This window comes from Lissotriton helveticus, chromosome 2_1 (assembly GCF_964261635.1).
Source record: "Lissotriton helveticus chromosome 2_1, aLisHel1.1, whole genome shotgun sequence".
In the NCBI taxonomy this organism is placed as follows: Eukaryota; Metazoa; Chordata; class Amphibia; order Caudata; family Salamandridae; genus Lissotriton; species Lissotriton helveticus.
In genome coordinates this window covers 1,127,210,817-1,127,238,772 of record NC_136059.1, presented here as the reverse complement: position 1 = coordinate 1,127,238,772, position 27,956 = coordinate 1,127,210,817, and the positions used below count along the sequence as shown (strand labels likewise).

At 44.2% G+C, this 27,956-nt stretch overlaps 1 protein-coding gene across 1 annotated transcript in view; it reads left to right on the top strand.

Moving 5' to 3' along the window:
- DENND4C (DENN domain containing 4C) overlaps nucleotides 1–27,956 on the top strand; it is a 1,285,018-nt gene that overhangs the window by 881,481 nt on the left and 375,581 nt on the right. The window contains exons 25-26 of the mRNA XM_078675962.1: nucleotides 5,167–6,329; nucleotides 10,384–10,558. Of these exons, the coding sequence (XP_078532088.1) occupies nucleotides 5,167–6,329; nucleotides 10,384–10,558 (1,338 nt within the window). The remainder of the gene's footprint in view (nucleotides 1–5,166; nucleotides 6,330–10,383; nucleotides 10,559–27,956) is intronic.

Genomic DNA, 27,956 nt, shown 5'->3' with positions numbered 1-27,956 from the left:
AACAGAAAAAGGACCAAGAAGAGCTGAAAATGCTTGAACTGTGGACAAGCCCCAGATTTAGCGCCAAACCTTGCCTGCCTGCTTCTGTCCCGACAATTGTTAAGATCCGACTCGTCCAGCAGCTGTGCATCCCCCTGAAGCGTTGGATTGCTGCCAGCACTTCTCCAGTCAGTCAGCATCTCCCTTGAAGTGGAAGGGGTAACTTACATGGAGAAGGCACGGCCACGGTTCGTTAGGCGTCCACTTTGGACACCAACCCTGCCAAGGCCGATCTACTGAAGAGGGACGTCTGCATCACCGAGGCCAGCACTGAGAGTGGCCCTGTTTCCTTGTTTGCCCCCATCACCAAGTCAACACCAAGAATTGAGAACCTCCAACCCTAGCAACCCACTGGACAAAACTCCTTTCTCCAGAGACCCTTAAGAGCCAAGCACCCCTTTGGGTTCTGCTGGACTTGTCCCCAAGTCCCCCCATGCAGCTGTTTTCTTGTTACAGGTTTCTCTATTGACTTAAATGGATAGCGTTTGAGGCTACAATTGTGGCCAGCACCTATGCAGCTAGATATGCCAGTGTAGGTAAAACCAAACTGCTGGTTGTCTTTAGACCTAAGCACCTCAAGTCCTGAAGAGTAACCCTGTGAATAGTGTGTAACTGCACCTATGCAGTGAATGTTTCTTCCATAGAATAACATTACCACATCATGCCTCAAATCTGACAGCTGTGACTTTCTACAGTTTTATCTGATTCCGATTATCTTGGTGTCTAAAATTATATAAAAATCTGTGTCATTTTTCTAAATTAGTCTTGAGTTTTTTCTTGTGTGTCTCTCATTTGTGTGTACAACATATGCTTTACACTACGCTCTGATAAACCTAAACTGCTTGCCCACACTACTATAAAGAGAGCATTTTGGATTATTAATTTAGACCCCGTCAGCCAATAAGGGTCATCAGGACTTTCTAAATAGTGTACCTCATTTTGGTGCACTACATTAAAAAACCAGCTTCCTACATTCAGGTCTCACCAGCAGAGGTAAACCAAAGCATGTTTCTTGCCACAAATTTAGATGGGAAATCCAAACTGCTTCTAAAAATCAGAAGCTTATTACAACACTCATCAATAAATAGATACATTTAAACACTCCATGCATCAATAAATCAATCATAAACAGATATATAGATTGTACTTATCTGTTCAGGAGCAGCATTTAAAAGAGGATGAGGATTCCGTGCAGGAGGCATTTATTGGTGTTCAGGATGTTCCAGTTCTGGATTGTTTGTAATTGAAGTTCTTTAAAGGAGCTGCTCAGCAGTGGAAAATAAATTAATATATGCATAATGTTAACCTCCGGTCTTGTAATGAAATCCAAGAGACTGGACACCTCCAGGAAGTGCATCTTTTTCCCAACAGGCTTGTCCTGCGGTTGTAGAACACCACATGCCTCTTCGGCCGATGTGTTATGGGATTCAGTTGCACAGCTGCTTCCCGAGGAAGGCTGTGCCATCCTTATCCAAGCTTTGGTGGACCACAGGAATGCTGCGAAGTTCGCCATCCAGTGTGGACAAGACACCACGCACTCCCTCGGTAGAGCAATGGCTTCTGCGGTGGTGCTGCATCATCCCATTTGGTTACTGTTATCTGGGATTTCCAGTCATCACTGATTGACAAGCCCTTTAATGGCTCCCGCCATGGCGACAAGGTCCGATGCGGTTCTCAAAAGCTTTTCTGAAATCAGGGTCGCTGCCAGGTCCCTTTTCCTTTCCCTATTGACTCGGCCGCAACAGCGGTCCTTTTGCACTCACCGCAGGCACAGAAGGGGCATTTTTGGGTGTCAACAGTATAAACCCTATCCAGTGCAGCAGAGGGGGTGTCTGGAAGACTGTTAAAGAGGCATGAGGTTGATTCCATACTATGCAGCCTTGGTATTCAGTGCGCCAGTGCCAGCCACTGGCTTCTGAGAAAATTTTTGGACACCAGCACTTATTCTTTGACAAATGAAGTACTGGGTTTAGGTGTTCACGGACAACAATACTGCCATGTGGTATTGCAACAAACAGGGAAGGCGGGTTGTAGACCCTGTGCTAGGGGGCCCTGCACCTCTGAACTTGGCTGGAGTGCCAGGACTGCTTTCTGGTCGTGCAGCACCTGGCAGGCTCCTTGAGTGCCAGGGAGGATGCACCCAGCAATCGATGCCTAGCGGAGCATCAATAGTGTCTACATCTGGAGATGGTGAAAGTTCTTTTCCGAGAGTGTAGAGTGTGTTAGCTTGATCTGTTCGCCACCACTGAGAACGTGCAATGTCTGCACTGGAGTTTCCAAGGCGACTTGCACAGAGCCACATTCCGCCTTAAGTGGCACTCATGACTCCTTTACGCCGTGCCGATAAAACCACTCCTTTCCCAGGTTCCGACCTGGCCGAAGTCATCTTGGCACCGATTTGGTACGGAGAGTAAGGTATCTAGAACTTCTGAACATGAGCATTGCGCCTCCGGTCAGGCTGACCCTTGGGAGGACCTCTTGTTGCAGCAACATGGTAGGGTTCAGCATCTGAACTTGCACTCTCCACCTTTGTGCATGGAGATTGAGCGACGACAATTAAGTGTTTGTCCTTCCTCCCAAAGTCTGTGATGTTGTCTTGGCAGTCAAGCATACTTTCATTAAGACTGTCTTCGCCAGCTATTGGCATAAGTTTGTGACTTAGTGTTCATCACACCAGGTGGATCTCCTTTCTGCACCTCTTTCAGAGGCTTTGTTGTTTGTTTATTCTTTTTTACCCTAGCAAGGCCTTGCCCTGGGTATTACTAAAGGTTAATTATCAGCTATTTCAGCTTTTCTGCAGCTGCCAGATCAACCATCCCTGTTTGTCACCAGTTGTGTCTTGTTTCTTGAAAGCCCTGCAACACCTGTTTCCGTCTGCTCCTTTTGTTAATTTGGTTCTCACCTACCTGATTGGCTTCTCCTTTGAGCCTATGCTTAACTGCTCTATGTGTCTCTTGACCATTAAAACAGTTTTCATGGTGGCCATTACCTCGGTCAGGAGGGTCAGTAAGATTCAGGCTCTGTCAGTCTGCCGTCTACACTTCTTCCAAGAAAAACTGACACATGCCTCTTTCCTTTCAGTCACTCCCTTCCATATAGGAGAGATCATCACTCTACCTGCTTTCTGTGCTCTGCCTCATCCTTCCAAGGAGAAGGAGAAATTGCATCACCTGGACCCTAAGAGAGTTCTCTCCTTCTACATTGATCGCACAAAAGATCACTGGGCGTACATTCAGCTCTTCATTGGGTTCACCGGAACGAAAGACTGTGCAGAAATTGACAATTGCAAAATTGATTGTACTCTGCAAACAAATCTGCCACGCATTGGCGAAGAAGGAATCCACTGAGGGCTTGCTCCACCAGGGCCAAGGCTTCAACTACTGTGGTAGGGCATGTAGTTCCTGTCTTGGATATTTGCCAAGCTGCCACATTGGCGTACCTCCATACATTCATAAAGCATTACTGCTTAGACAGCTAGGTCCGTCCGGATTGGCATTTCACATGTTCAGTCATCCAGGACTTTTGGGTTCAAGCTAGTTTGCAGACCCAACTCTAGAGAGTTACTGCTGAGCTATCTTTTCTAAAGTGAAGAATCTGCGGCTAGAAGTCTCTATCAGGAAAACAAGTTGCGTACTTTTGGTAATGCCCTTTGTGGTAGAGACCCTATCTAACCAGCAGATTCCTCACCGATCCTCCTTGCTCATATAACTGGACTCTTCACCCAAAAGAAAGAAACTGATGTCCATGTGACTAAATGAAGCTTATATGGGCACTGCAGCGTCACTTTCAATGCAGAGTACATGGGAGTTGATCAGAACGACGTCACCTACCAGCACTCAGAGTTACTGTTGAAGGGTTTTCTGAATCCAGACTGACTCCTGGGGAATATTCTAAGGTGAGGAATTAGTTGAGATAGTCTCTACCAGAAAAAGCGTTACGAAAGGTAAGTAACTTGTTCAGCATTCTAGCATGACCGGAACCTGCTTTGTCAATGATTGTGAAACAGTTTTACAAACATTGGCTTGCCCAATACTGGCAGCAATCAAACGTTGGCAAAGAAAGGCAGAATGGTTTTGCCCATACTTGTTTTTACTGTAATTTGTTTGTCAGGATCGGAGTGCGAGCCTGACTTTAATATGGCCCCCCTTTTGGGTTGTCCCATTGCATGTTAATACACCCTAAACTTAAAATTTCAGCCCTGAAATCTTTCAGTCTCAAAGTATCAATCTCGCAAGTCTTTGGGTGGAAATCTTAGGGCCAGGCCATACTGATCAAAAAGAAAGATCTCCTTTAGCCCTGCTTCCCTAAGCTTCAGGGGACTATGGTTCTCTAGCGGTGGCCACCTTTTCTAGCTCTGCCACTGGATGACTCACTGTACAGATCATGTACCCGGCAGCCCTCCTTCCATGCTGCTAAATGTTCTTTTGCTATTGCTATCCTGATTTGGCAGGCACAAATAGAACCCAAAATATGTTATTAACTACCTTGGTGTGCACCCATCTACATCACCTATATGTTTTCTTCCAGCTGTTGAGTTTAATGTTGGTTTAATTCACAGTTAGTTTACCTTCATCACTATTCTTTTTTATGCTATGATTGTTTACCATGACGATATGCAGATCCAAAAGGTCTTTTTTGCTTATAAAATTTCACATACTAGAGGGAACTAATAGTTCTCCAGTACAGGGATCCTGTAAATTTGTATTTGACTCACACTGCTCCCTACCACGAGTCTTCAGTGGTTTGAAAAACTAAATTGATGCAGTGGCTAAAGGTTCTGGCTTATTGCCACAATCACTAAAAAAAGAAAACCGAGGCAAAACGAAGTAGCACATGCTTTCACATTTGCTTTGTTCCACAAGATCCATTCTTAACAATGAAAACAAATGTTACCATCTGTCTAAATACAGTGTGTGGGAGAACCACCCTTATAGGTCAGTAATGCATGATTATGGTTACGTGCATTAGTACCATCTACTTTTATACTTGATGTTTTAGTGCATGAAAATGTAATCATAGTTGGGTAGTACAAACTATGTAACATTGTACTGCTGATTATACAAAATAGAATGCATGATGGGAGGAGGGAGAAGATAACTGTGTAACAACATAGTTCTTTCTTTTTAGGAAGTGGGAGTGGTGTATTCTCTACCCAGGACATAATTGAGGATTCTGTGTTTGCTGGTGATGTCAGTTCTAAGAAAAGCGAAAGAGGCCAAAAAAGACAAAAGGTCTTTGCGGAGCGAAGCTGTAGCTTCAGTGCTGAAAGCAGAGCTGGCATGCTGAAAAAAGGAAGCTTGGACCTGGCTTCTAACGAAGTAGCAATGATGATGGGGGCAGATGTGAAAATACTAACAGCAGCCTTGTCTGTTTCAAAGACCCCTCCTTTCAATGTTACTAAACCCCCAAGCTTTGATGTAGGAGATGAGCAGTTGTGCTCTGTATCATGTAACAGCAGGACTCTAGCAAGTGAACTTGCCTGCGAACCTGAGCATAGGACATCACCTGTGTTGGAGGAGCCAGAGGAGGCCCCTGAAAATGTTGTGGCAGAAAAGGACCAAAACCAGGTCAAAATGACGAAAGCAAAAGATACAGAAGTGGAACTAGATGGAGAACTTCATCCAAAAGATGTTCGAACAAACCTCAATGAGGATTCAAATAAAAGGAACAGTTTCTATGGTGCTGCAAAACCTGTAGAAAGGGAAGGTGTTGAAAAAGGCTTAGATCCGTTATCATTACTTGCATCTGAAATTGTACTAAGCAGTCCCTCCACACCAGAAGAAACAACAGTGTCACCTGTGGTAGCACGAAACTTGGCTGATGAAATTGAAAGCTACATGAATTTGAAAAGCCCCTTGGGAAACAAGTCTTGCAGCATGGAGCTCCACAAACAAGGGTGCAAGGAAGGAACCATAGAAACAGAAGCACAAATATCTTCTCAAGATAGGCGATCAAGCTTGCCTTTAGATTCTGCCCCAGCCCAAGAAAAGAAAAATGAGAACCCAAAGGGTTATACAGTTTCGAGGTCAAAAACATTTGTTGGGCTCCCAAAGCATCACGTCATGTTACACAACCAAGCAGAGCGGTCTTCATCTATGACTGCACTCATTCGTTCTACACAACATGGCTCATTGGGAACAGTAGTGAAATCTTTGTCTGGTCTCAAGGTGGATCAACTGTTGTCAGGGCCCAAAATCGATGTTCTGAAATCGGGCATGAAGCAAGCAGCCAATGCAGCAAGCAGGATGTGGGGAGCTGTGTCATCTGCATATAACTATTCTGACGATGAGGTAATTACATACACAAGCATATCTACTTCTATTATGAAACATGTGCTGATGTTTTGTATTCGAAGATGTCTTCATAACTTGCTAAGAAAATTAATTTTACCATGCAATATTTAGGTACCAGAAATCACCAGTTGTAAATTTGTTTTGCAAATAACTTTATTTTATCATGGGAATCCAGAACAAAACCTTGTTTTAAAACTATACTATAGTTTGACTAAATTATAGAAAAGAAGAGAAAGGGAGTTCACTGCCGACTACATACAAACCCATGTAAAGCTTAATCATTCCAAAATAGTTTGCTGTGTATCATGCCAACATGTCTCTTCTTTCAAAAGCTGATACAGATTTCCCATAAAACTGTATAGTAGCCGTCCTTTAGTACTGTCTCCAAGATTTCCTTTTGGAGCATAATATCATGAAATTAATTTTGATAGATAGAAAGAATTCCAGTTAAAGAGTTGCAACATATCCTAATACTACTCAGTAGAAGGTGCATACGTAGTGTAATTGAGGGGAGATTCCCAGATGGAAATGCAGTAGATTGTATGCCCCTTCATCACACCTCTGGCAATTAGGTGACATTATCGATAGAAACTTATCTGGTCTGCCAGGACTCTGAAGATTTTATGATAGAGGGTTGATGGTTGGAGTTTAAAACTATCTGGAACTTCTACTACCTCATTCAACTCCTGAAGGGAGAGGGGCAAGACCACCACAGTTTTTCAACTCTATAAACCCAAGAGTGTGAAGACTTCTCTAGAAGTTGAATGGGTTGTCTGATAAGGGATGTTTGTTCTAATAAAGTTAGTGGTGCCCTAGAATGTACCCAGTTGTCTCTGTTTATATTTTGTTGTTCCCTACAAACAAAGAGGGGAGAAGAATTATGAAAGGGTAATTCAGTTGAAGGTGTTTCCAGAATTTACAATAAGTTGATGGTATTCAGTAAAGGAAATAAAGGTGTCTAATTGAAAGTTTAATAGATTTAATCTCTTGGTTATTTTTCTTTGCCCTATTAGCTGATATTCCATGCAGAATATTGGGTCCAGCAAGGGAGGAATCATTTAGACTCAATACATAAAAAAATGAAAGAACCCAGGACAACAATGAAGATAATTTTTTGCACCTAGGTGTTAGAGGTTTCTTTTTTTGTGTTGCTTTGCCTGCCTGACCTTATCTCTGGTTGAAAAGGGCATCTGCATGTGGAGTTTTCACATGCACCCAGTAATAAGTGTTATTTGTTTATTGATTGCTTCCTCTGTCAGCTTGTTATACTTTTGTATCGTTTAGAAACATCCAATACCTAATAATTCATGAAAATGACTTAAAACATGTTTGCCTTTAGAGGTAGGTCCAACCATATTTGAAGTTCAGTTTTAGTAGAGGTGAAATTGGACACCTCAAAGAATGTGTTCTAGTGAACAAGTATTGTACACTTTGAATGGTCGTGGTTAATGCATGTAATAGAATTGCTGAAGACTTCAGCAAAAGTGGTGGTTACAGAGAAAGAAGCAGAGGCCAGACTTCAGTTTGTAGAATTGCTAAATGCTGATGCTTGTCAGAGTAGTGTGTGACCTTACAGCTGCGCAGCCTCAAGACCTTAAGAAATACAAAATAATCATCTAGGATAATGGAGATGATAATGGAGATGATGATGTCATTGGTTTGGCTAAGACTATCTACAGTACAGGCTTTTCAAATCTGACAGCTCACATTACATGCTGCTGGATAGGATCTGGTTTCTGTTCTGCTGTGGTGAACTGCCTAACTCCTGGCAAGATCAACTTCACAACCCTGCATATGGTGTTCAGCTGTAGAAGATCTGCTGACTCCTGGCCTGGCAATCTGGTGTTTGAATGCATCACCATCAGTGGACCGAGGGATTACAGAAACGACTGTGTATCAACATGCATGGGTAGACTGTTGAAGCCACTTAATGCTCTCTACATTGTTCACTTTGTCTTTGTTCTTCACACCTACTAACCATTCTGAATTGTGCTTTCATCACTACTAAAACATCATTTTAAGCATCCACAGATTTTTAGGATACTTTCCAAGTATTTATTTTTGCTTCATATTTTATGTTTAGGGCAGTTTGCCTTTAAGTATTCATACTTGTTTTTCCTCCAAAGGTATCCAGGCCATGTTTATGTCCCTTTTCCTGCACATATTGGGGTTTCAAGTGCTTTTCTTAAAAAACTGGCATAATCAATAGGTTTACTGTGCTAAGATCACCATCTTCCCAGCTTTCAGTAACAGAGTTGAAAAAACGAAATATCGTGGCATTAGATTTCTCCTATTTTTTGTGGTTTCTATCTACTTGCAGTTTGTGGTATGAAACTCATGGGTGAACCTGGAAAAGTATATATTACTGAAAAGTAGACCTTTCTGAATTTAGCAATAGGTCATTTGTGTAGATCACTGATGGTTTTCTCAAAGAAACTAATTGTTGAAAAGAAAAAATGGTGAACGTAAGTAGCAGCAAGTAGTAATAGGTGACTTTTTTTCGCCCAATGGCAATTTAAAAATATGAATATACAATTACATCCTTAAGACCCTTCTGGTCGCAGAGATTTGTATAGCGTTTGTTGGTTGGCCAAAAACACAAATTGCCTCTACTGTTTGGTTCAAGGGGTATTTTGCAAAATGTGTTTTCTTGTACACTGGAAGCTAAAAAGGGAGCAAAATGCAGTTGATTAAAACAAGTGGTCTACTATTCTGTGTTCCCACACTTCACCCACTAAACGGTACCCCACTTGTGTGGCTGGGCCAATTGTCTGTGACAGGATAAGCCTCAAAATGCGGCATAGAGACATCAAGAATTCTATTTGAAAATGGACCCATTTTAGCAATCTGGGTAGCTGCAGTATTTGGTCCTATGTTCAGCCACAACCAGGGGGAAGCCAATCAAATCCAGACATTTCTGAAAACTAGATACCCAGGGGAGTGTAGGCTGGATTGTTTGTGTGGCTCCTGCTAATTTTTCATACCCAGCATGCCCTGCAAACCTCAAACATTGGTGGAAATACACGTTTACCCCACAGTTTCAAACTCTTTGAAGACTCAAAATTGTCACCACAGTGTGTGCCCACATTTCTCCGATAAAATCGATTGTGTGGTTAGAGTTGATTTGGAAGCGATTCTGCACCAGGCCTTACTGCATCTATAAATGAGGTAAACCTCTGGCGCAAGTTTCCTCGCCTCACCCTCCACTCCCAGAGGTCAAGACGTTCACATCCTTCACATTACAAAGGTAAGAGGAGAATGTGAACATTTCTTTGTCTGCTTTAGAGGATTAAAGAGAAGTCATCCAAGCTGTGCTATGCTACTTTTCAGCCTTGACTGGAGCCTTTGGTGACCCGGCACTGTCATAGGATACTTTATTAATTCCAACTTAGTAAGGAAATGAGGGAGTGGTCATATCGAGGATTTAGGGTACTAGTGAAATGTAACTTTCAATTCCTGCTATGTGTTATCTCCTAAGTCTTAAGTTTCTTTTAGGTTTTCAAAGCCATTTTAGTATGCTTCCTGTTGTGCGTTTATTACTTTTGAGTACTCTGAATCAAAACGCAGGCAGTCATAGATTGAGGGGTGTGTGAGGGGAGGTGACTGTAGTTAAAAACAGGTGTTTGTAGCGCATAGCTTCTCGCTGAAGGTAGTCTTTTTTTCTGTGCATGCTCTAGTGGGGTTGGTAACAAGTTGGTAAATAGAGAGGTGCTCTGGTATTGTAGCACACTTTGTTGGGTAATTGATCTTTTTCCGCCCCTTCCCTATAAGAATTACCAAGCATCCTGTGAAAGGAAACTTGACAAGAGTGTGATAGCGCTCATACATGCACTGTGCGTTTGGATACTCACTTTGCCTCACTTTTGATGCCATACATTTCTATTGCAAAAAAGTGTGGCTCTTTTGATCCATAGACTTATCCCTTGTGGGTTTCCCTAATGTAATACTGCTAGGGTATGGTATTGCATGTTCATCTGTTGGAAATAAAATAGAATAATGCATATGTCAATTTATCAATTTTCTTGTAACAACATACTGCTCGTATTCAAAGGATGATGGTCAGCGGAATGATTTCAACTTTCCTTCTGGACTGGAAGATCATTTGCTTGTAGAAAGTCCACCACCCTCTAGAAAAGGTGCCCTGGGATATCCAGCAAGTGAACTCATGCAAAGTAATACCAGTTTAGGCAGTAGCAACAGCAGCAGTGATGCCGGAAAACAAGCAAGTATGTTTCTTTTTCTGTATTGTTTAAATTAACGATGTCATGCAAATGTATATATTTCTGTGCTGTTACTTTAAGGCTATCTATAAACAATGTATATTTGTTGCTTAATTTCTGAGTTTTATCCCATTGTAAGCATTCTATTTCGAATGCCCTATACTAGTTGCTTAAACAACCTTAAGGGACTGCCTCATTGACATCCATGCTTGGATGAGTGATCATTTTCACCCATCAAATGCTGATGAAAGAGGGTTTGTATGTTAGTGGTTGGCAATGTGACATGGGGACCTCTCTTTCTGGTCACTTGTCTTTGTCAAAGTGGAAAGGATTTGGGTATCAATTTGATTAAAATAAAACCTAGTCAAATCAACCTTTAATGTTTGCTAATGTTGTCATGCTTTCCTCTCTCCGATTCACCATCAAAACCTGGCTGGTGCTTTTATTTCTGATAGAGTACTCTCTGTTTGAGTCTCCCAGTAACTTCAGTGTATTAACTCCAAAGAATTCTAATCTCAATGGTGTTCTATTCTGCTACCTGAAAGGATTTCTCCCAGCTGCTTAAAGACAGCTACTTTGGTTGCTAGAATTAAGGCACGTTTAATTATAGGCCCTATTCCTTGTCTGCTACTACTTTTATCTTTGAAGGACTTCAGCTGAATCCTCCCACTGACTCATTATCTTGGGAGGTTAAAGCCTAAGGCTTGTGACCACCTTTTGATGCTCTCACATTCGAGCTGACCCTTTCTGATCTTGGCTTCTAAACTGAGGAACTATGGGTTTGGTGTACGAAAGTATTTGGGTCCCTTGCTCACTGTGTTATTGTAATTAAGCTATACCTGGCTGGTGAGCTCATAACAAGGTTGAAAGTAGCCCTTGGTTGCTTGTATTCCCGTTCAGGAAGTACGGGATGGACTGTTCCCATATAGGAGTAGGGTCAAGACTGATTTGCATTGCATCAATCACTTTTTGTATGCTCTCCAATTCATGTGGCATGCTCCTTTGTGTTCAGCCTTACAATAGATACAATAGATTAAACATCAAAAGAGTACTTCTTTTCCAACACCTGATAAAGACTAGTCTGGTGAAGTCCATAACCAGACAAAGTACAATATTATTGGTTAGCACCAATCAGAAATAGACTTGTCTCTCTTCTTTTGCCATCACATCTACATTTGAAAACATTTTTAATCAGAAAAGCATCCATGTGGGACTTACCTTATCTTTTCACCTTGGGCTTTTGTTTGTCAAAATGGAAAAATGTTATTGTCTTTTGGTCATAGAACATATATGATGCATTGTGTTGAGAAGTTGACAATAGTATCTCACTCATCAAATGTATATGTTGTTCAAGGCAAAGCCTGCAACCAGATATCTCCAGCAAATATAAAATCTACTTTATACCATTTTGTGGTGATTACTCATTCACATTTAAAATGATCAGACTGCAATTTTGTCTAAAACTGGGAAATTATATGAAGGGTATTTTAAAAAGAATGCACTGCTTCAAACACGTTGTTTACATATTGTACTGGGTAAAAACCCATCTGATTTGGAAGTACTGTAAAACTGTGGTCTGATGATTGGTCTTGAGGATAGGTGTTGAAAGTGTCCTGGACAATACACTTATCTAGGAGAGGTCTTAAAGTATTTAAATGTGAATTAAACTGAAGTTGTCCGTTGGATACTTCAAACCGGAGTCCTCACTTTGCAAATATTCCCAGTCGCTAGACTTGATCCGTTAAACTAAAAAAGCAGTGCTCCTGTGAACCGGTAGGTGGTGCCGTGCGACTCCTCGTCAACTCCGTTCCGGAAGTGACAAGTAGAACCACATATCAGTGACGCGCTAACATCAGTTATTTTTTTTCTGTGCCTTCAAAAAAAAATCCAGAGCTCCTCTCGTCTTCACTCTGTGAAGAGATTTTTTTCCTTCGATTTTCACTAAATGCTTCCAGTGTTCAAGGGAGCATGTCGCCCCCTCGAAGGCTACAGGTTTTAAATCTTATAAGGGACTGTCGCAAACATATATCTGTGTCAGATCCCCACAAAGTTTGCCTCTGGTGCTTGAGTTTGGCGCATGACTCAGAGGCCTGCAATGTCTGCACCCAGGTGAATCCGAAAGCTGTTAAAGTACATGAAAATCTGTGGCAAAGCACTGCAAGACTCCACGCAGGTAACCCTCCAGGTCACGGTAAGAGTGCGTACCCACTCCTGAAGTCATTACTGTAGCAGATCTTCTTTAAGGTCGAAGTTTTGAGATAAGACCATGAGGAAACCCAAGAAGTCCAAGGGACACACTCACCACACTCGTTCTCACAAGATGGTGCAAGGACATTACCATGCCTCCTGGTCTTGCTCCCATTCCAACGAGGAGATAGTTCCAACTTTGGTCCTGATGCATTCAGAGTTCCCGTATCCATCGTCCTTACAGCAGGTTAAAGCCTTTCGAGAGATCATGTTGCACATCTGTGGCGTGCTCCGGGCTCCTTTTGGCATGTCTTTTGGGCCCAAGGAACCTCTGCGTCATCCGGGCTGGTTACTGCTGAGGGATTCATCCTCTGCGCTGTGGGCCTCTTGAACCCACTTCAGGTACACCACTAGAGTTAGTGTAAACTTTAGTTCTGGTACAAAAATCTGCGCAGGAAGTGGAAGGCGGGCTCGTCCAAGGCTGTTGTCTCCCACTTCCAGACTACAGCAGACATCTTGTATTCATTGGGGTTCATTATCAATGTGCCGAAGTCACACTTGACTCCCTCTCAATTAATGAAAGCAAGGGAGTTCGATTCATTCATCTTGGCCGGCGACTTCAATATGCACCTCATTAACAAAGACGAAGACAACAAAGCACTCAAAAAACCTACTACGACTTTTGGAACAACCTAATTTAAGGGCCTTAAATGGTCGCTACGTTGAGGATGATCCACCAGTAGCCACCTTCCACTCCAACAAACAATCTTATCTTGATTACATGGTTATATCTCTAAACATGTTTTTCTGGGTAACAACTTTCAGAATAGGGACGAGCGACCTCAGTGACCCACTGCCTCTAGAAGCCAAATTAAGATCAAACTGGTAACTGCACCGTTTATGGGCCCCGACACAGAAGTCAGCTCAAACTTAAAGCGGCTACGGCGCAATGCCGGCAATATTGACTTCGTAAGCTGCAAAGCGAAAACCCCCTTCAATGAAATTGCCAGCTCTTCAACCAAGGTGTCGGATGATTGGCAAAACTTTATTCATATTTCAACAACAAGAGAGTAAGGGTTTTTATGGGTCACTCCTGTACCCCCAATAATTATGCAACAACAACTGAAGAGTGACTCAAAGGTGCTATAGTAATGTAGATATCCAAAGCAACCAGAACCATTCGGGCGGCGGAAGTTAACTGAATAGGTTACGGGCGGGGAGCCGTTACTTTGCAAAGGACAAGTAACGTGAAGATTATCCCCTCCGCTAGCCCATGACGAAAGCACTGTAAATACGTGTTGTTGTGGCCCCTGGGAATTCTAGGAGTGCCTTCACGGGTAACACCGTGAGTTGTTTTTTTAATTTTTGATATTTTTCACACATCATATCCTCCCGGAGAGGACACGCCTTAGCGAGCGTGGACCACCGGGGATACTCACTTTTTTGGTCCTAAAGAAAGCTGCGCGAATCTACTGACAGCTGAAACATGTCGACCTACACCTTTGTAGGATACAGGGGCTTAAAATATAACCTCTGAGGTATCCTATACACAGTTTTTACTGATACTAACTGACCTCTGAATAAAATTGCTTAGGTTACAGTTATTATCTTTTAACCTCACTATCACCTTACACAAACACACACAACAAATTCTTGTTTACAACATCCAGCTCCGCTGTAAATCAGGCGTTGTAGCACACTGGGGGGACATTCGGTTCTTCCAGTGGGAGCCCTATGATGAAGCATGTCACCACTAGGATGAGTGAGGGCTCTTCTTAAAAGCAAGATATATTTGTCACTGTGTGTGCAGCACTTTTTGGTTCATATATAATGTCTCTCCACTTATGGGTTGAGTTTTTCTGGTTGCTTTGGGTATCTATATAACTATTACACCTTTGAGTCACTCTTCAGTTGTTGTTTCAAAACTTTATTCATGCCATCAGAGAGAAAATGGAAGAAATGATGCCTAAAAGCACACGTCGAGGGAAGGGAAATTCGAATAAACCAACCTTAGAAATGAAAACACAAAAACGAATAATAAATCAAAAACTGAGGCAATTGCGGAAAGACCAGGCAAACCAGAGCCTACAAAGTGATCTACGGGCAGCAAAAAGCCAACTCAAACGGTTGAAATGGGAAAGGCAGAAACTAAGAAATGAAGACCTGTGGGTAAAACTTCTCTATGAAGGGAAACCGAAAAACAGCTCCAAGTTCTGGCAAATGGTCAAGACTACAGAACGCTGATCACTTAGGTCAAAACTCAAATATTTCAGAGGAGGTATGGACAAAACATCTAACGACGCATTTCAACAATGATGACACCACGGAGGAAGTTGTCATAAACAATTCTTGTTCAAAAGCCATAAGGTCAAAATCAAAAGGAAATTCGAACCATTCGGGCATACAAATCCAGGGAAAGTGTGCCCCCAGAGCCACTAGCTCATTAATATTTGATAAACCCAATACGGATGTAGACCCCGCGAAGGCCATCGAGCTAGGCCCATCGTATGAAATCTTGCCAAAATATCGAGGGGGCGACCCACTGGGGCACCGGGGCCGAATGGCATACCACCGATACTGTATAAATCAGACGCGGAATTCTGGAGTGAATCGTTGGCACCAATATTCAATAATATAAAACACACTCAGACTCTCCCAGAGTCTTGGCACGGGTCAGCCATCAGCCCGATTTACAAACGCCATAGCAAGAAGCATCCCAGTAGTTACCGGCTCATTACCCTACTTGATGTGGAGGCTAAATACTTCGCTGGTGTCATCCTGGAGGAACTAACTTCATGGGCATCCGAAAACTCAATTATCCCAATTAACCAAACGGGTTTCTCCAAAGGCCAAGGGACCACAACCAACATCATGGCATTGTCCTGTCTCGTTTATCGATTCTACTGAGGCATTCAATCATGTGGACCGCAACAAACTATGGCAGAAACTGGACCACTGGGGAATACCAAAACGCCTCCTAGATGCGCTAATAATGCTCCATTCAAAAACCTGGATCAAAATTAAACTTGGAGCAGGCACGCACCTTTCGAATGCCATAAGGACAACAAAAGGGCTAAAACAGGGGTGCGTATTAGCACCACTACTATTTAATCTTTTTCTAGCCGACCTACCTAGGGTGCTTGACAAATGTCCTAACCATGCACCCAAATTGGGGAAAATCGTCCTCTCCAACCTCCTATTCGCGGACGATCTGGTGCTGATAAGTCGGACACCAACGGGCCTCCAGCACCTCTTGAACGTAACTCACACTTTCTCAGTAAAAAACTCCCTCCAAATTAACTTCAGTAAATCAAAGGTCATGGTCGTGAATTACAGGAAAAATAGGAATCTCTGCTGGCATCTGAATGGAGAACAGCTCGGTCGGGTGATCTCTTATAAATACCTGGGAGTTATTCTGGACTCCAAAAATACGTCTAGGGCACAACTTGACTCCTTAAGAGGCAAGGCAACGATGATCTACCTGGCATTAAAACCACTAAAGGCCAAACTACCTAATGTCACCTTTAAACCGTTCCTTGAAATTTTGCGTGCAAAACTCCAGCCTACTCTCACATACGGCAGCGAATCGCTCCACGGGAAGGATGCGGCATTTTTGGACACAGTCATTGCCAAAACATACAGGGCTCTTTTCAACCTCCCAAAATATGTTTCCCCAGCCCAAATTCAACTAGAGTTCGGCATCCTCAAACAAACCCTAGAAAGGCGGAGCATGAGTATAGCCAGCTGGCACAAGATGCGTATAGCAAAGACGGGCTCCCTAAGTTCCAACGTATGGGAAGAGTTACTTCGACAACGCAAATCCTCGCCCAGAGACTACCTCTTTGATTGACACCAAGTTCTTGGCCTGACCGACATCTGGGAAACATCAATAGACCTGTTGTCCCTAAAAACAAATCGGCAAAAAATCGGCGCGCATTATTTCAGAGATCGAAGATAAGCAGGACCTAGCAAACAGGGCGCACGGCTGGATAACGTTGGGCGACTATGGAAAAATACAACCGCAAGCATACCTTAACATCGGTATGAAAAGGGAACTCAAAGAAAAACTGCTAAAACTATGCCTAGGCGCGATCCCCATACTCCCCCAACTCCCACCCTGGGAAAGAAATAACTCTTCACAGCAGTGTCGCCTGTGTAAAACCGCCAAGGAGGACATTGTCCACGTAATCTGCATCTGTCCTATTCTAAAGGACCTGAGGCACAACCTTTTACGACCATTCTTTAAATTACATGCCGTTCGGACTTGCAGGCAGGCAGTCAAACTGTGCTTTAATCCCAAAAACACTAAATTGAACTGCCAGGTCGTGAGGTTCTTTGATTCGACAAAGAAAAGACTAAACAGTGCTTGACGAATATTACACGGCTCCGAGAATATGCATGACCTGGTCTCAGTTAACTTTTCACTTTCATCTAATTTAACTTGATACGCCCAAGTACATACGTCTTTTAAATGTATATATTGGTGTTTTTATAATTATGTAAAGGTTTTAATTAATCATGTACAAATAATAAACGTTACCTTACATTACCTTACCTTACCTTACCCTCTCAGATGCTTCCTTTCATCAGAGCTGTTCTGTGACACTGCCTGTTGGCATATGAAGACTCTGCGGTGGGACTTGACGTTCCAGTGGGCGCAGGCAGCATCAGGGGAATCTCTCCAGCATGGTCCAGATCTCGAGGGAACTGCGAAAGATCTGCAGTGGTGGTTAACGAACCGTGATTGGTTCAGCAAGAGACCCCTCTCTCTTCCCCAACCAGATCTCATAGTAGTGACAGATGGGTCACTTCTGGGCTGGGGCTGCCATCTGGGAGAAGTGGAGATCAGAGGACTTTGGTCTCCGGCAAAATACATGCTCTTCATCAACCTGTAGGAGCTTTAGGCATTCTGTTTGGCTGTTCCAGCCATGTCTCTGGACATGGCTGGAACATGGCATTTTCCTGGTGGTTCAACATCTGAACGCCAAAGAGGACAAACTCAGCTGACTATGCCTCTCGGCTCATGAATGGCGTCTCCATCCGGAGGTGATGTAAGGTCTTTTTCAGCAGTTGGGGAACCGTGGTTAGATCTGCTCACCACTGATGAGAACTCGCAATGTCAGCAGTTCTGCGTGCTGGAGTTTCCAATGTGTCTCTCGCGTAGAGACGCTTTTAGTCTTCAGTGGAGCTTAGGCCTACTGTATGCCTTTCAGCCCATACCACTTCTGCCCAGAGTTCTCAAGTAAATTAGGAACGACCAGGCCCAAGTCAGTCTTGTGACTCCAGACTGGGCACGGAGAGTCTGGTATCTGTTGAGCATGGCCATCGTTCCTCCGATCAGGCTGCCCCTTTGTGAGGATCTTCTGTCGCAGCAGCAGGGGAGGGTTCTCCACCTGTACTTGTCAACGCTCCGCTCTCTTGCATGGAGATTGAGCGGGGTCTGTTGACAGCTTTAAACCTTCTGCCCGAAGTCTGCAATGTTAGTCTGGATACCAGGAATCTCTCCACCAAGACTGTAAACTCCTGCTGTTGGGGCAAATTTGTGTCATGGTGTGCAACAAGTTGGCCATCTTTCTGCTCTCCTCTCTCAGATTCTCCTCTTTGTTTTTTCCCTTGCCCAACAGGGCTCTGCTCTGGACACTGTTAAAGGATATCCCTCTGCAATATCTGCTTTTCTGTGGTTGCCTGACAAACCTTCCTTTTTCTAATCCCCTATTATATGCAGGTGTTTGAAAGGTTTCCTCCTTCTCTCTTCATTATGCCTCAGTGGGACCTTAATCTGGTCCTGACGTTACTGGTGTGCGCTCTGTTGGAGTCCTTACATAACTGTGCTCTCAGACTCTTCACCATTAAGGCGGCCATTACATCTCCCCAGTGGGTCAGTGAGCTTCAGGCCTGGTCATCCAAGCCTCCTTACCTGAGCATCTACCCAGACAAACTGGCGCTTCGTACGAAAGCTTCCTTGGGGTTTTTTCTTTTCTTTTTACAAAAGTGGTCACTCAATTTCACATAGGTAAAACCATCACTCTTCCTACATTTATGTTCCGCCGCATCCCTCCAAGGAAGAGGAGCGACTTCACCGCCTAAAACAAAAAGAGCGGTGTTGTTTTATCTTGACCGCACACAAGCGTTCCGGGTGGACGACAAATTCTTTGTGGGGTTTGTTGCAAAGAAAGGACGGGCCATGCAGAAGTGGACCATCTCCCAATGGATCGTGTTCTGTATAAGGATATGCTATGCATTGACTAAGAAGCAGCTCCCAGAGGGTTTACTTGCTTATTCCACCAGAGCTAAAGCTGCCACCACTGTTGGCACACTGTCCTAGACTTCTGCCCTGCGGGAATGTGCGCTTCCTTGCAGATGTTTACCAAGCACTACTGCCTGGACAGTCTGGTCCATAGGGATGGCATTTTGCTCTTTCAGTCCTGCAGGACTTACTTGTGTGAAATTGGTCTGCAGACCCACATCTGGGGAGGTTTTCCTTGCAAATCTATTCTAAGGTAAGAAACCTGCGGCTAGAAGTCTCTAGCAAATGAACAAATTGCTTATCTTCGGTAAATGCTTATCTGGTAGAGACTCTATCTAGCTGCATTCTTTACAGATCCACCCATCCGCCCTGCTCTGCAAACGGATTTCTAGGGACAGGGCTTTCCCTTTTCAGGACACTAGTTTTCGACACCAGTGGCCAGTGTGCTCTGAGGCTCCGTGCTTCTGGCGTGGAAATCGCAAAAGTAACGGGGGCCAGCATGCCTGGGTGGCACCGTGAACATAATTTCTGGCGTGGATGACACCACGTGGATCCGAACATCGCTACCTACTGGCATGGAGGGGTACTTTTCGCACAAAAAATTCCAGGTCCGATCTGACGCCTGGCAATATTTCTAAGATCAGGAATCTGTGGCTAAATATAGTCTTCACCAGATAAGGCATTACCCAAAGGTAAGTGACTTGTTCAATCAGTCGGTGGTTGTGTACGTCTGAGAGATGTGTGCAACAGAAAAATTAAAAAAAATGGTATCTTTTTGCCAAAGCTGCAAGTTCTCCAAATACACTATAAAAGACATAGTATTACTTCACCTCGCCACATAGCCAATACCACAGCATACTTTTGTCATGGATTATACAAAACGTTGCAGGGGAAGCAACTGGGCCATTGCCAGTATAAAAGTTATTTTCCAAAGCTACAAATCTACCTTTTAGCTCAAGAAGCACACATTCACATAGTTACCTCTGCAACTTTGTACGCAGGCGTGCTCCTTGTGAAAACTCAGTGCTATCGCTAGTGTCAATGGAATTATGCGGCAGGGGAGTACCAAATTATGCAGCAGGGTTGACTACATTATGCAGGTAAAAAGGCAAATTATGTGACATAATGCTGCATTTCTTTTATAATGACTTCATTATTTTATGATTTGCAAACATGGTAATACTGTCTGGGAAAACATTTTATTTTATTAGTACCAGTTTAGCTACCAAATGCAGAAACAAACATATATTTGAAAACATATAGATTATGCCCCCAAATGGTGTCGTCATGTGCTGGGCGGGGTCGATATTTCTTTACTTTTTTTTTTATAGATTGGGGGGAGGGGGGCATCTGTGTTATACATACAGTGGGGCGTGCAGGTTTAGAGCAGAATTCTTGTTCCTTTTTCTCCGTGTTCATATTAGTACACTCCATATACATCAACCAGAACTAACTTCTTAATACCTTCTGTATTGGTTATTTTGTACCAACACAAACACTTTCCTGTTTTATTTGTATACGGTTTATAAGAACTTATTTCTGTTTGCAAAACTAAGTGCTTGCCTCTGTCATCATTGTATTCATGTTTACACAAGAAATTACTTGCAGTTTTCATGTAGAATAATTGGGATGATGCTCTCTAGACATGACTAATTGTTTAGCTAATAATCTTTGTTTAGTATAAATAGGTTAATCTTGATATTTCTGTAAGTTTTCAATTTTGACAGTCCAGCCAAATTGCTCTTTCTGCATCTTGCCCTTGATAGTATTGTGCTTTAGGTGATTTCTCCAGTCAAAAGGTCTCAAAAGAGTTCCACATTACAAAAATATTTGAATTGTTATTATTGATTAAAAATGTAATGATTGTGAATGTGTCCGATAAATGTAGAACCTCGTAATAGAGTCCGGTCCATAATCCGTGGTCTATTTTTCCTTGAAGTTCCAACAATCGTGAGCCTCAAAGACAACACTGAACGATCCCCCAATTGTCTCAGGGCTATGGTGACTTTTTCTGCGATTTTTGCAGGCAACTTTGAAACTAAAATATAACCAAATATATATCAAAAATTCAATCCATTTTAATACATGGTGTAGCCATAGAAATCTGGGGACCTTTATTGATAGTCACCACTTAGACCAAGACTCTGCATTAAATTAGACACAGCAGTCTTAACTTCAGTCTGGTATGGACGTTAATTCACCAAAATGACAAGGAGAATTGGAGTGACATCACACGTACTTTGGTCCCAGTGACACAGTTGGAAGGGACATCTTAAGATCTTTGACACTCATCTTCCCAGTAAGTGATGCAACATTGCCTCACAGTTATTGACATTGCTGAAGTTAAGACTGCTACATGAATAAAATCTTGTGGAATATAATCAGTGTATGGAAAAAATGTCAGTTGGCACACATGCAAACACATTATTCACTGAATGTAGTGTTAAACAAATTCAAAACTCTAATTAAAAAGCAATGTAACTGTATGAGTATTAGGAAAAATATGCTATACCGATAAAACACATTGTGGGGGATTGGTTCCTTACTTTTATACTGCTGGAAGGAGGCCAAGGAAAAAAGATCCACATCCTGACTATGGTTACCACATTGACGAAAGTACTTCAATTAGTTTTTCATCGGGCTAATAAACCTGTGGCACAGTTTCAGGAGTCTTATGTCCTGCCCAAGAGTAAATCCAGGGAAGATCGTGATTGAGGAAAGAACAAATTCATCCCCAAGTATATCTGATCTACTTAAATTCTATGGCAGGAACAGAGGTGAGGATTATGCTCTACTTTATTTATTTTCCACAAAAAGCAGTGTTCAACTTTAATATAAAAAACTATATTTCCCATGAAACCAAGGGAAAGGTCAACAAAATCGGTGAACCAGTCATCAGCTCTGGACGTCCTGAAAGGCACGGGCTGCTGGGATACGTCCTCTTTCTTTTTCTGCTCCAAGCAATTAAGTCATGAATTCTGTTTCTTATTACGATGTTCTAATGTGCATGTTTTTATCTATATTGCAAGTACTGACTGTTAGTAGTGCGTGGCGATCTCGCTGCAACTGTAGGTCCCGCGGGAACGTCCCTCATAGTTCTATTCGCGGCACCCGCAGTCTTGGGCAACGTGGTAGCGGCCTGGAGCCACTAGAGGGCACGCGTACAGGTCAAGCCATGTCTCGTTGCTCCGCGGGGGATGCACATACTTTCCTGTCAGGTTCAAACCTGTCAGTAGTGCGCCCCCCTCCGAGCCGCAGCCCGAGCCGCATGGAAGCCATTACGCCCATTTTAAGTGGGTCAGTATTGTAAACCCAACAACCTGACACCCATTTATAACGGGTCGGTAAAATCCTTGTGGGAGCCTGTTTTGGTGCCTGCAGCAATCGCTTAGGCTGCCATTAGGGGCCCGGCCCAGGCATTGAGGATACCCCATACAAGTGGGTGAGTCCGCCCCAGGGGTTTCTAGGCTCCCCAATTCCCGCGCTTGCTCAGCCAAACTGAGGGCTTTTGAACCCGCCAAAATCCTCCAGAATCCCAGGTTCACCAAATTTGTGGGGCTGGGAGATCACCATTGAGTTCCCCTTCGTTTCTCCTGCCATTATACCTATAAGCCTGGTGAGTCCCTTTTAGTAGCATGGATGAGGATTATGTTGAAGAGGAGTCCCTGCTGGTCCTTCCTCTAGATGATGAGTTCTGTGAGGCGGTGGATGCCTCCATTAAAATAGCATATTGATACGTTGAAAACCCCCCTTCAAAGTGGTCCACAGACTAGCAACGGCTTCACATCAACTGCCTCGAATTATTTGCGGGCTCCTTCGCCATCATCTGCTGGATGAAGGACAATGTCAGCTGCAATGTCCTCCTCAAGATGGACAATGTCTCAGCGGTCCGGTACATAAACCACCTGGGCGTCACAAAATCCAAGGTGCTAGTGGACATGGCCAAGGAGTTCTGGACCTTTTCCCTCGATCGCAATGTCTCTGTGACAGCGCAATATCTTCCCGGCGCGTCCAATGTGATCGCAGATTGGTGCTCCAGAGCATGGGATGCTATGAGCCTCTGGCAGCTGGATCCCAGAGTCTTCCAGAGACTGCACTTCCTGTGGTGCCCCTTCTCGACAGACCTCTTCGCCGCTCGCCTAGACCATCAACTTCCCAGATTCTTGAGCTGGAATCTGGACCCTCCAGCGGCAGCCACGGATGCCTTTCTCCAGGATTGGTCGAAGGTGATGAGTTATGCCTTCCCTCCGTATGCCATGATAATGCGTCTTATAGCTCAGGTCTGCAGACAGCAAGTGAGAGTGATGCTGATCATGCCATATTGGAAATCTCAAATATGGTTTCCGGTTCTTCCAGAACTTTTCTGGGTTTCTCCAATCCTTCTACCCCTAGATCGTATGGTCCTCCGGGATCCTCAGGGCCGTCCACATCCCCGGATCCTGCAGAATCGGATGCCCCTCATGGCCCAGCGAATTTTTGGCAACGCTGGAGACTCCGGTCCTATCTGGAGGAACTCAGAACATCCTGGCAGCAGCATGGGCAGAGGGCATTAACAAACGATACAGATCAGCCTGGTCCAAATGGGTGGATTGTTCCCTTGGGAAGAATCAAGATTCCGTGGGGTGCGAAGTGGTCCACGTATTGAATTTCCTGGCTTCCCTGGCCACAGAAGGTTTGGCGTATCGCACCATTAATTCTTACAGATCAGCAATCTCGTCGGCCCATTCCCCAGTTCAAGGTGGTGAGCAGTAGTTTGTATGCAAGCTTATGAGAGGTATTCACCCGTCGCTTCCTCCACAACCCAGATATTCTAAGCTATGGGATGTCAACAGGGTTTTAACCCTTATTGATGCCTGGCAGGCAAATAAGTATCTGTCTAGGAAGGAGTTATCGGCATAGCTAGCCATGCTTCTGTGCTTGGTCTCTTGCAGGAGAGTGTCCGATGTGAGGGCCCTGGTCGAATTTGTACCCTCCAAAGAGTTACCTCTTTGGAGGGTACAAAGAGGTAGCGCACAAAGTCAGACTCCAAGATAATTTATTATCCTGCCTTCGACGGGCACCCCAAGCTATGTGTGGTGCGTTGTCTGTAAGCCTACGAAAGTATGACAGACGAAAATCGCTCTCACTGGGAGAACCAGTTATTGATCCCTCTCATGAAGCTCTTCAAGGCTGTTTCTTCTCCCACCATAGCTAGATGGATCAGATGGGTCATGCAGGAAGCAGGCATTGACATCCTGCACTTTGGTGCCTATTTCGTTAGAGGAGCGATGGCCTCCAAAGCCTTTTCACTCGGGGCCCACCTCGAGGATATAATTAATGCCGCGGACTGGTCTTCAGATTCCATGTTCAAAAGATTCTATTTCAAATCAGACGTGGACATGGCCTCCCTGGTGGTTGATAACTTTGAACAAGCATAATCCTCACCTCTGGTCCTGCCATAGAATGAAAATATCCTAGTAAACATGAAGGAAAGTTTCAATTCTATTAAGGACATGGAGGTGAGTATTATTCCCGCCCGGAGTTTTCTGAGGTTATCAGTGATTTTCCCCTCCCGGTGGAACGGACTTATAAGGATGGAAGTGTTCTGAATCTCCGTATTGTATAAAGCTTGCGTTTCCTTGTAATGATGTACTCATTAGGATAAGAGTTCCTAATTTAAAATTCGTAGGATCGTACTCTGCTGTTATACTGTTTCGGTTGGTCATAGTTTATACATAGTCCCAACGTTTGCAAGTTCAGGCTCATCTCTTTTTTCCTGTAGCTTCTTAAAGGTTCCAAACCTGCTAAAACAGACTAGTGGAGTACGATGACGGACAGAAAGGTTGCAGTCAAGAAAGAGGACCTATCCCAGCAGCCTGTGCCTTTCAGGACGTCCAGAGCTGCTGATTGGTTCACCTTTGTTGTTGACCTTTCCCTGGTATTCATGGAAAAGATCTTTTTTTATATTAAAGTTTAACACTGCTGGTTGCGGAAAATAAACAAAGTAGAGCATAATCCTCGCCCCGTGTCCTTAATAGATTGGAAACTTTCCTTCATGTTTACTAGGAAATTTTTCATTATCATGCAGTAGTGATCAGCGACTGGCAGAAAAGACACTAACACTGTTGAAGGAACTAAATTACCGCGATGGGTGGGGCACGCAAGGTTACGTGCAACAATCACACCCAGGAATTGCAACGGCAGAGTTAGCGCTGGTAGCAGTGAGACTGGAGAACTTAGCTATCTGGTCATTGCTGCAAGTTAGGTAATTTGTCAGCACCACCTCATGTTGTGCTACATCATAACAAGGCTCAGCCTCAGTATGAGGAAGACTCCTCTTTGACTCTGACTCAGTTGCTTTTCAAATCTTTGGCACGTCCCTCACAAAGTCCCCTACATCCACCGACTATGGTGAAGAGGGGCACCATTTGCTTCCCCAACATTACACTGATGCTTGTTTATACCAAGACCTATAGAATGCAAGTGGCTTATACGCTTTACTAGAGAAAGAATTGAATATGCCCTTAGTCCCTACAGCAGATAATTCTACTTTAGTAGAGACGATGTCTAGAGCTGCAGAGGTGCCAGGTTTGCAATTGCCCACATTGGAGACTAAGGCCAACCTTCTGACAGAAATCTTGCATCCTAGGCTCTCCACTTCGATGCCCTTATTGACATTTAATGAAAGCTTCACCACAACCCTTATGGAGGCCTGGTCCAAGCTTAACTTGTTCTAGCCATCTAGTCATCCAATTGCTAGAAGGCACAAACCTATCACAAGTGATCTAACATTACTTATGCAGCATCCTACTCCACAGATCCCTATAGTTCATGTTTCTACAGGCAAGGTTGTGCCATTGCTTCACTAGATAGAGAATAGAAGACAATTGATAGAATGGCCGAAAGTGTTGTCATTGATGATGATGATGACACTCTGATCCTCCAATGCTGTTTTTCTCTTGGGTTGCCATGTTCATGCCCTCTGGGACATGGCGAGGTGAAGTTTTTGATCAAACACATAATTTGTCATGTATTCACGAGAACGAAATTCTGCAACAAGTTGTTAAATATTTTTTTCCTATTTTTTTTATTATTATTTATTCAGAGGAGTGTGCATTGCTCTGGTAATTTTATTGTTTTGCTTACATAACTGACAGACCTATGTCTTAGTTACCAGTGTGAGCTGCTAAAGGCAAACTGTGCTCATTGGGGCACTGTTTATGTTCTGTTTATGGTGCTGCTCTTGTCACCCTTGAGGCCAGGGGTTGCAAGGGGCAAACCATAAGTAGCAGCTACTACCTTTAGTAAGCCCATAAATGCAATCTGATAGAGACATCTAGCTGCAGATTCATTACTTTAGAATTATCCCCAGGCGCCAGACTGGATCCCAAAAATTTCTACAGCAGTACCTCTGCATATTGGTAGAGGGCGCCGGGTAACTTCGTATGACATCGTCAACCGAATGTGACGTCGTGATTGTCCATATAAGCCCTCCCCATATCTGCTGATGTCATTGTCTTCCTTCCCGCGCTTCCATGCAGATCCGGAGTGCGGTACCTCTGGTCATTTTTGGCCTCTCTCGATGTTTGTCGATAATACAGTGTGCTTTTTAGGTTTTGCCTGGCGAAAAGATGCGCTCTGCGCATCTTTTTCGCGCAGGCGAAAACCTAATGAGAACTGTAGTGTGGGTTTGGGTCGGCCCTCGTCATTCATTGGCTGGCTCCATAAATGGAGCCTAGCCATTGGACGAGGGGCCTGTCCGTCAATGCCGGACCAGATTCGGGGGCGTTCCCGAGATTCTTTGGCTTTTGCCGACGTCACGCGACGTCAGCCGAAAGCCGGGAACGCCCCCGAATCTGGTCCGACATGGTCGAGTCACCGAAAAGGCTTCTGTTTTGGTGAGTGCTTTGTTTGCTGGGGCTAGGGGAGGCTCCCTCCCGCTACCCGTGTGTCCGTTCCCGCCCCCGCCCTCCCCCCCCCCCCCCTCCGTGTGTCCGTTCGGAAGCCGTCGTTGAGAGTGTCTGCTGGTTTCAGAAAGTATGCCCGTGCCATTCGTAATGCAAAGCATGCAATTAAAACGATGAATCTGAGGAATTAGATGCCCATGCAAAGATAATTAATCTCACTAGTTGGGACCAAACAGGGAAAAAAGTACACAACTCCTTACCTAAGAGAACATTTGAAAATAGTGTGCTTCGTTTATCTAAAACGGGGCACTTTGCACTGTATTTTGACTCCGCCTTCCTGCCGAAGGGAAGCAGCCGTCCGTCATACAGCCAGGGCCGCGCTGGGATTGGCCCAGCCGGCCGAGCCTCCGCCGTGTCATCGGGAGGAGGAGGAGTGGAGAGCAGGAAGCAGCCTGCGTCGTCTGTCCCGAGGCTCCCGAGCGAAGGAGGAGCCCCGGGGAAAGAGCAAGTCCCGCCTCGGCCCCAGAACGAAGTCCAGGTGAGTGCTTTGTTTGCTGGGGCAAGGGGAGGCTCCCTCCCGCTACCCGTGTGTCCGTTCCTGCCCCCGCCCCCCCCCCCCCCTCTCCGTGTGTCCGTTCGGAAGCCGTCGTTGAGAGTGTCTATGGGAGGCGGGGGCTGCTAGGGGAGGAGAGTCGAAGTGGAAATTTCCGTGTAAGCCGGCTCCTTATAACACTAGTGGCTGCATCAGATCGCCTGATTGTCGTTGAAGGGAAAGTGAGGCATCGTTTGTGCTCTTTACACTGTCAGACGGCAAGCAGCACATCACAAAAACCAGGCAGCTGGCAATACACGGACAGTACAGCAGGCGACATTTTTTGTACCCCCTAAAACCAGAAATACCTCAAAATTAACCGCCTCGCCCGCGCCACCCTGCTTTGCTTTTTAAGACCCACCATGTCACATTACATTCATGTCCCTACCGGCTCCCCAGACGTGCCCAAGATGAACCTGACTGTAGATGAGCGCGGGTGCCGCGAAGGAGCGATGCGGCTGCTTAAGGAGCTACGGCCACATTGGAAACCGG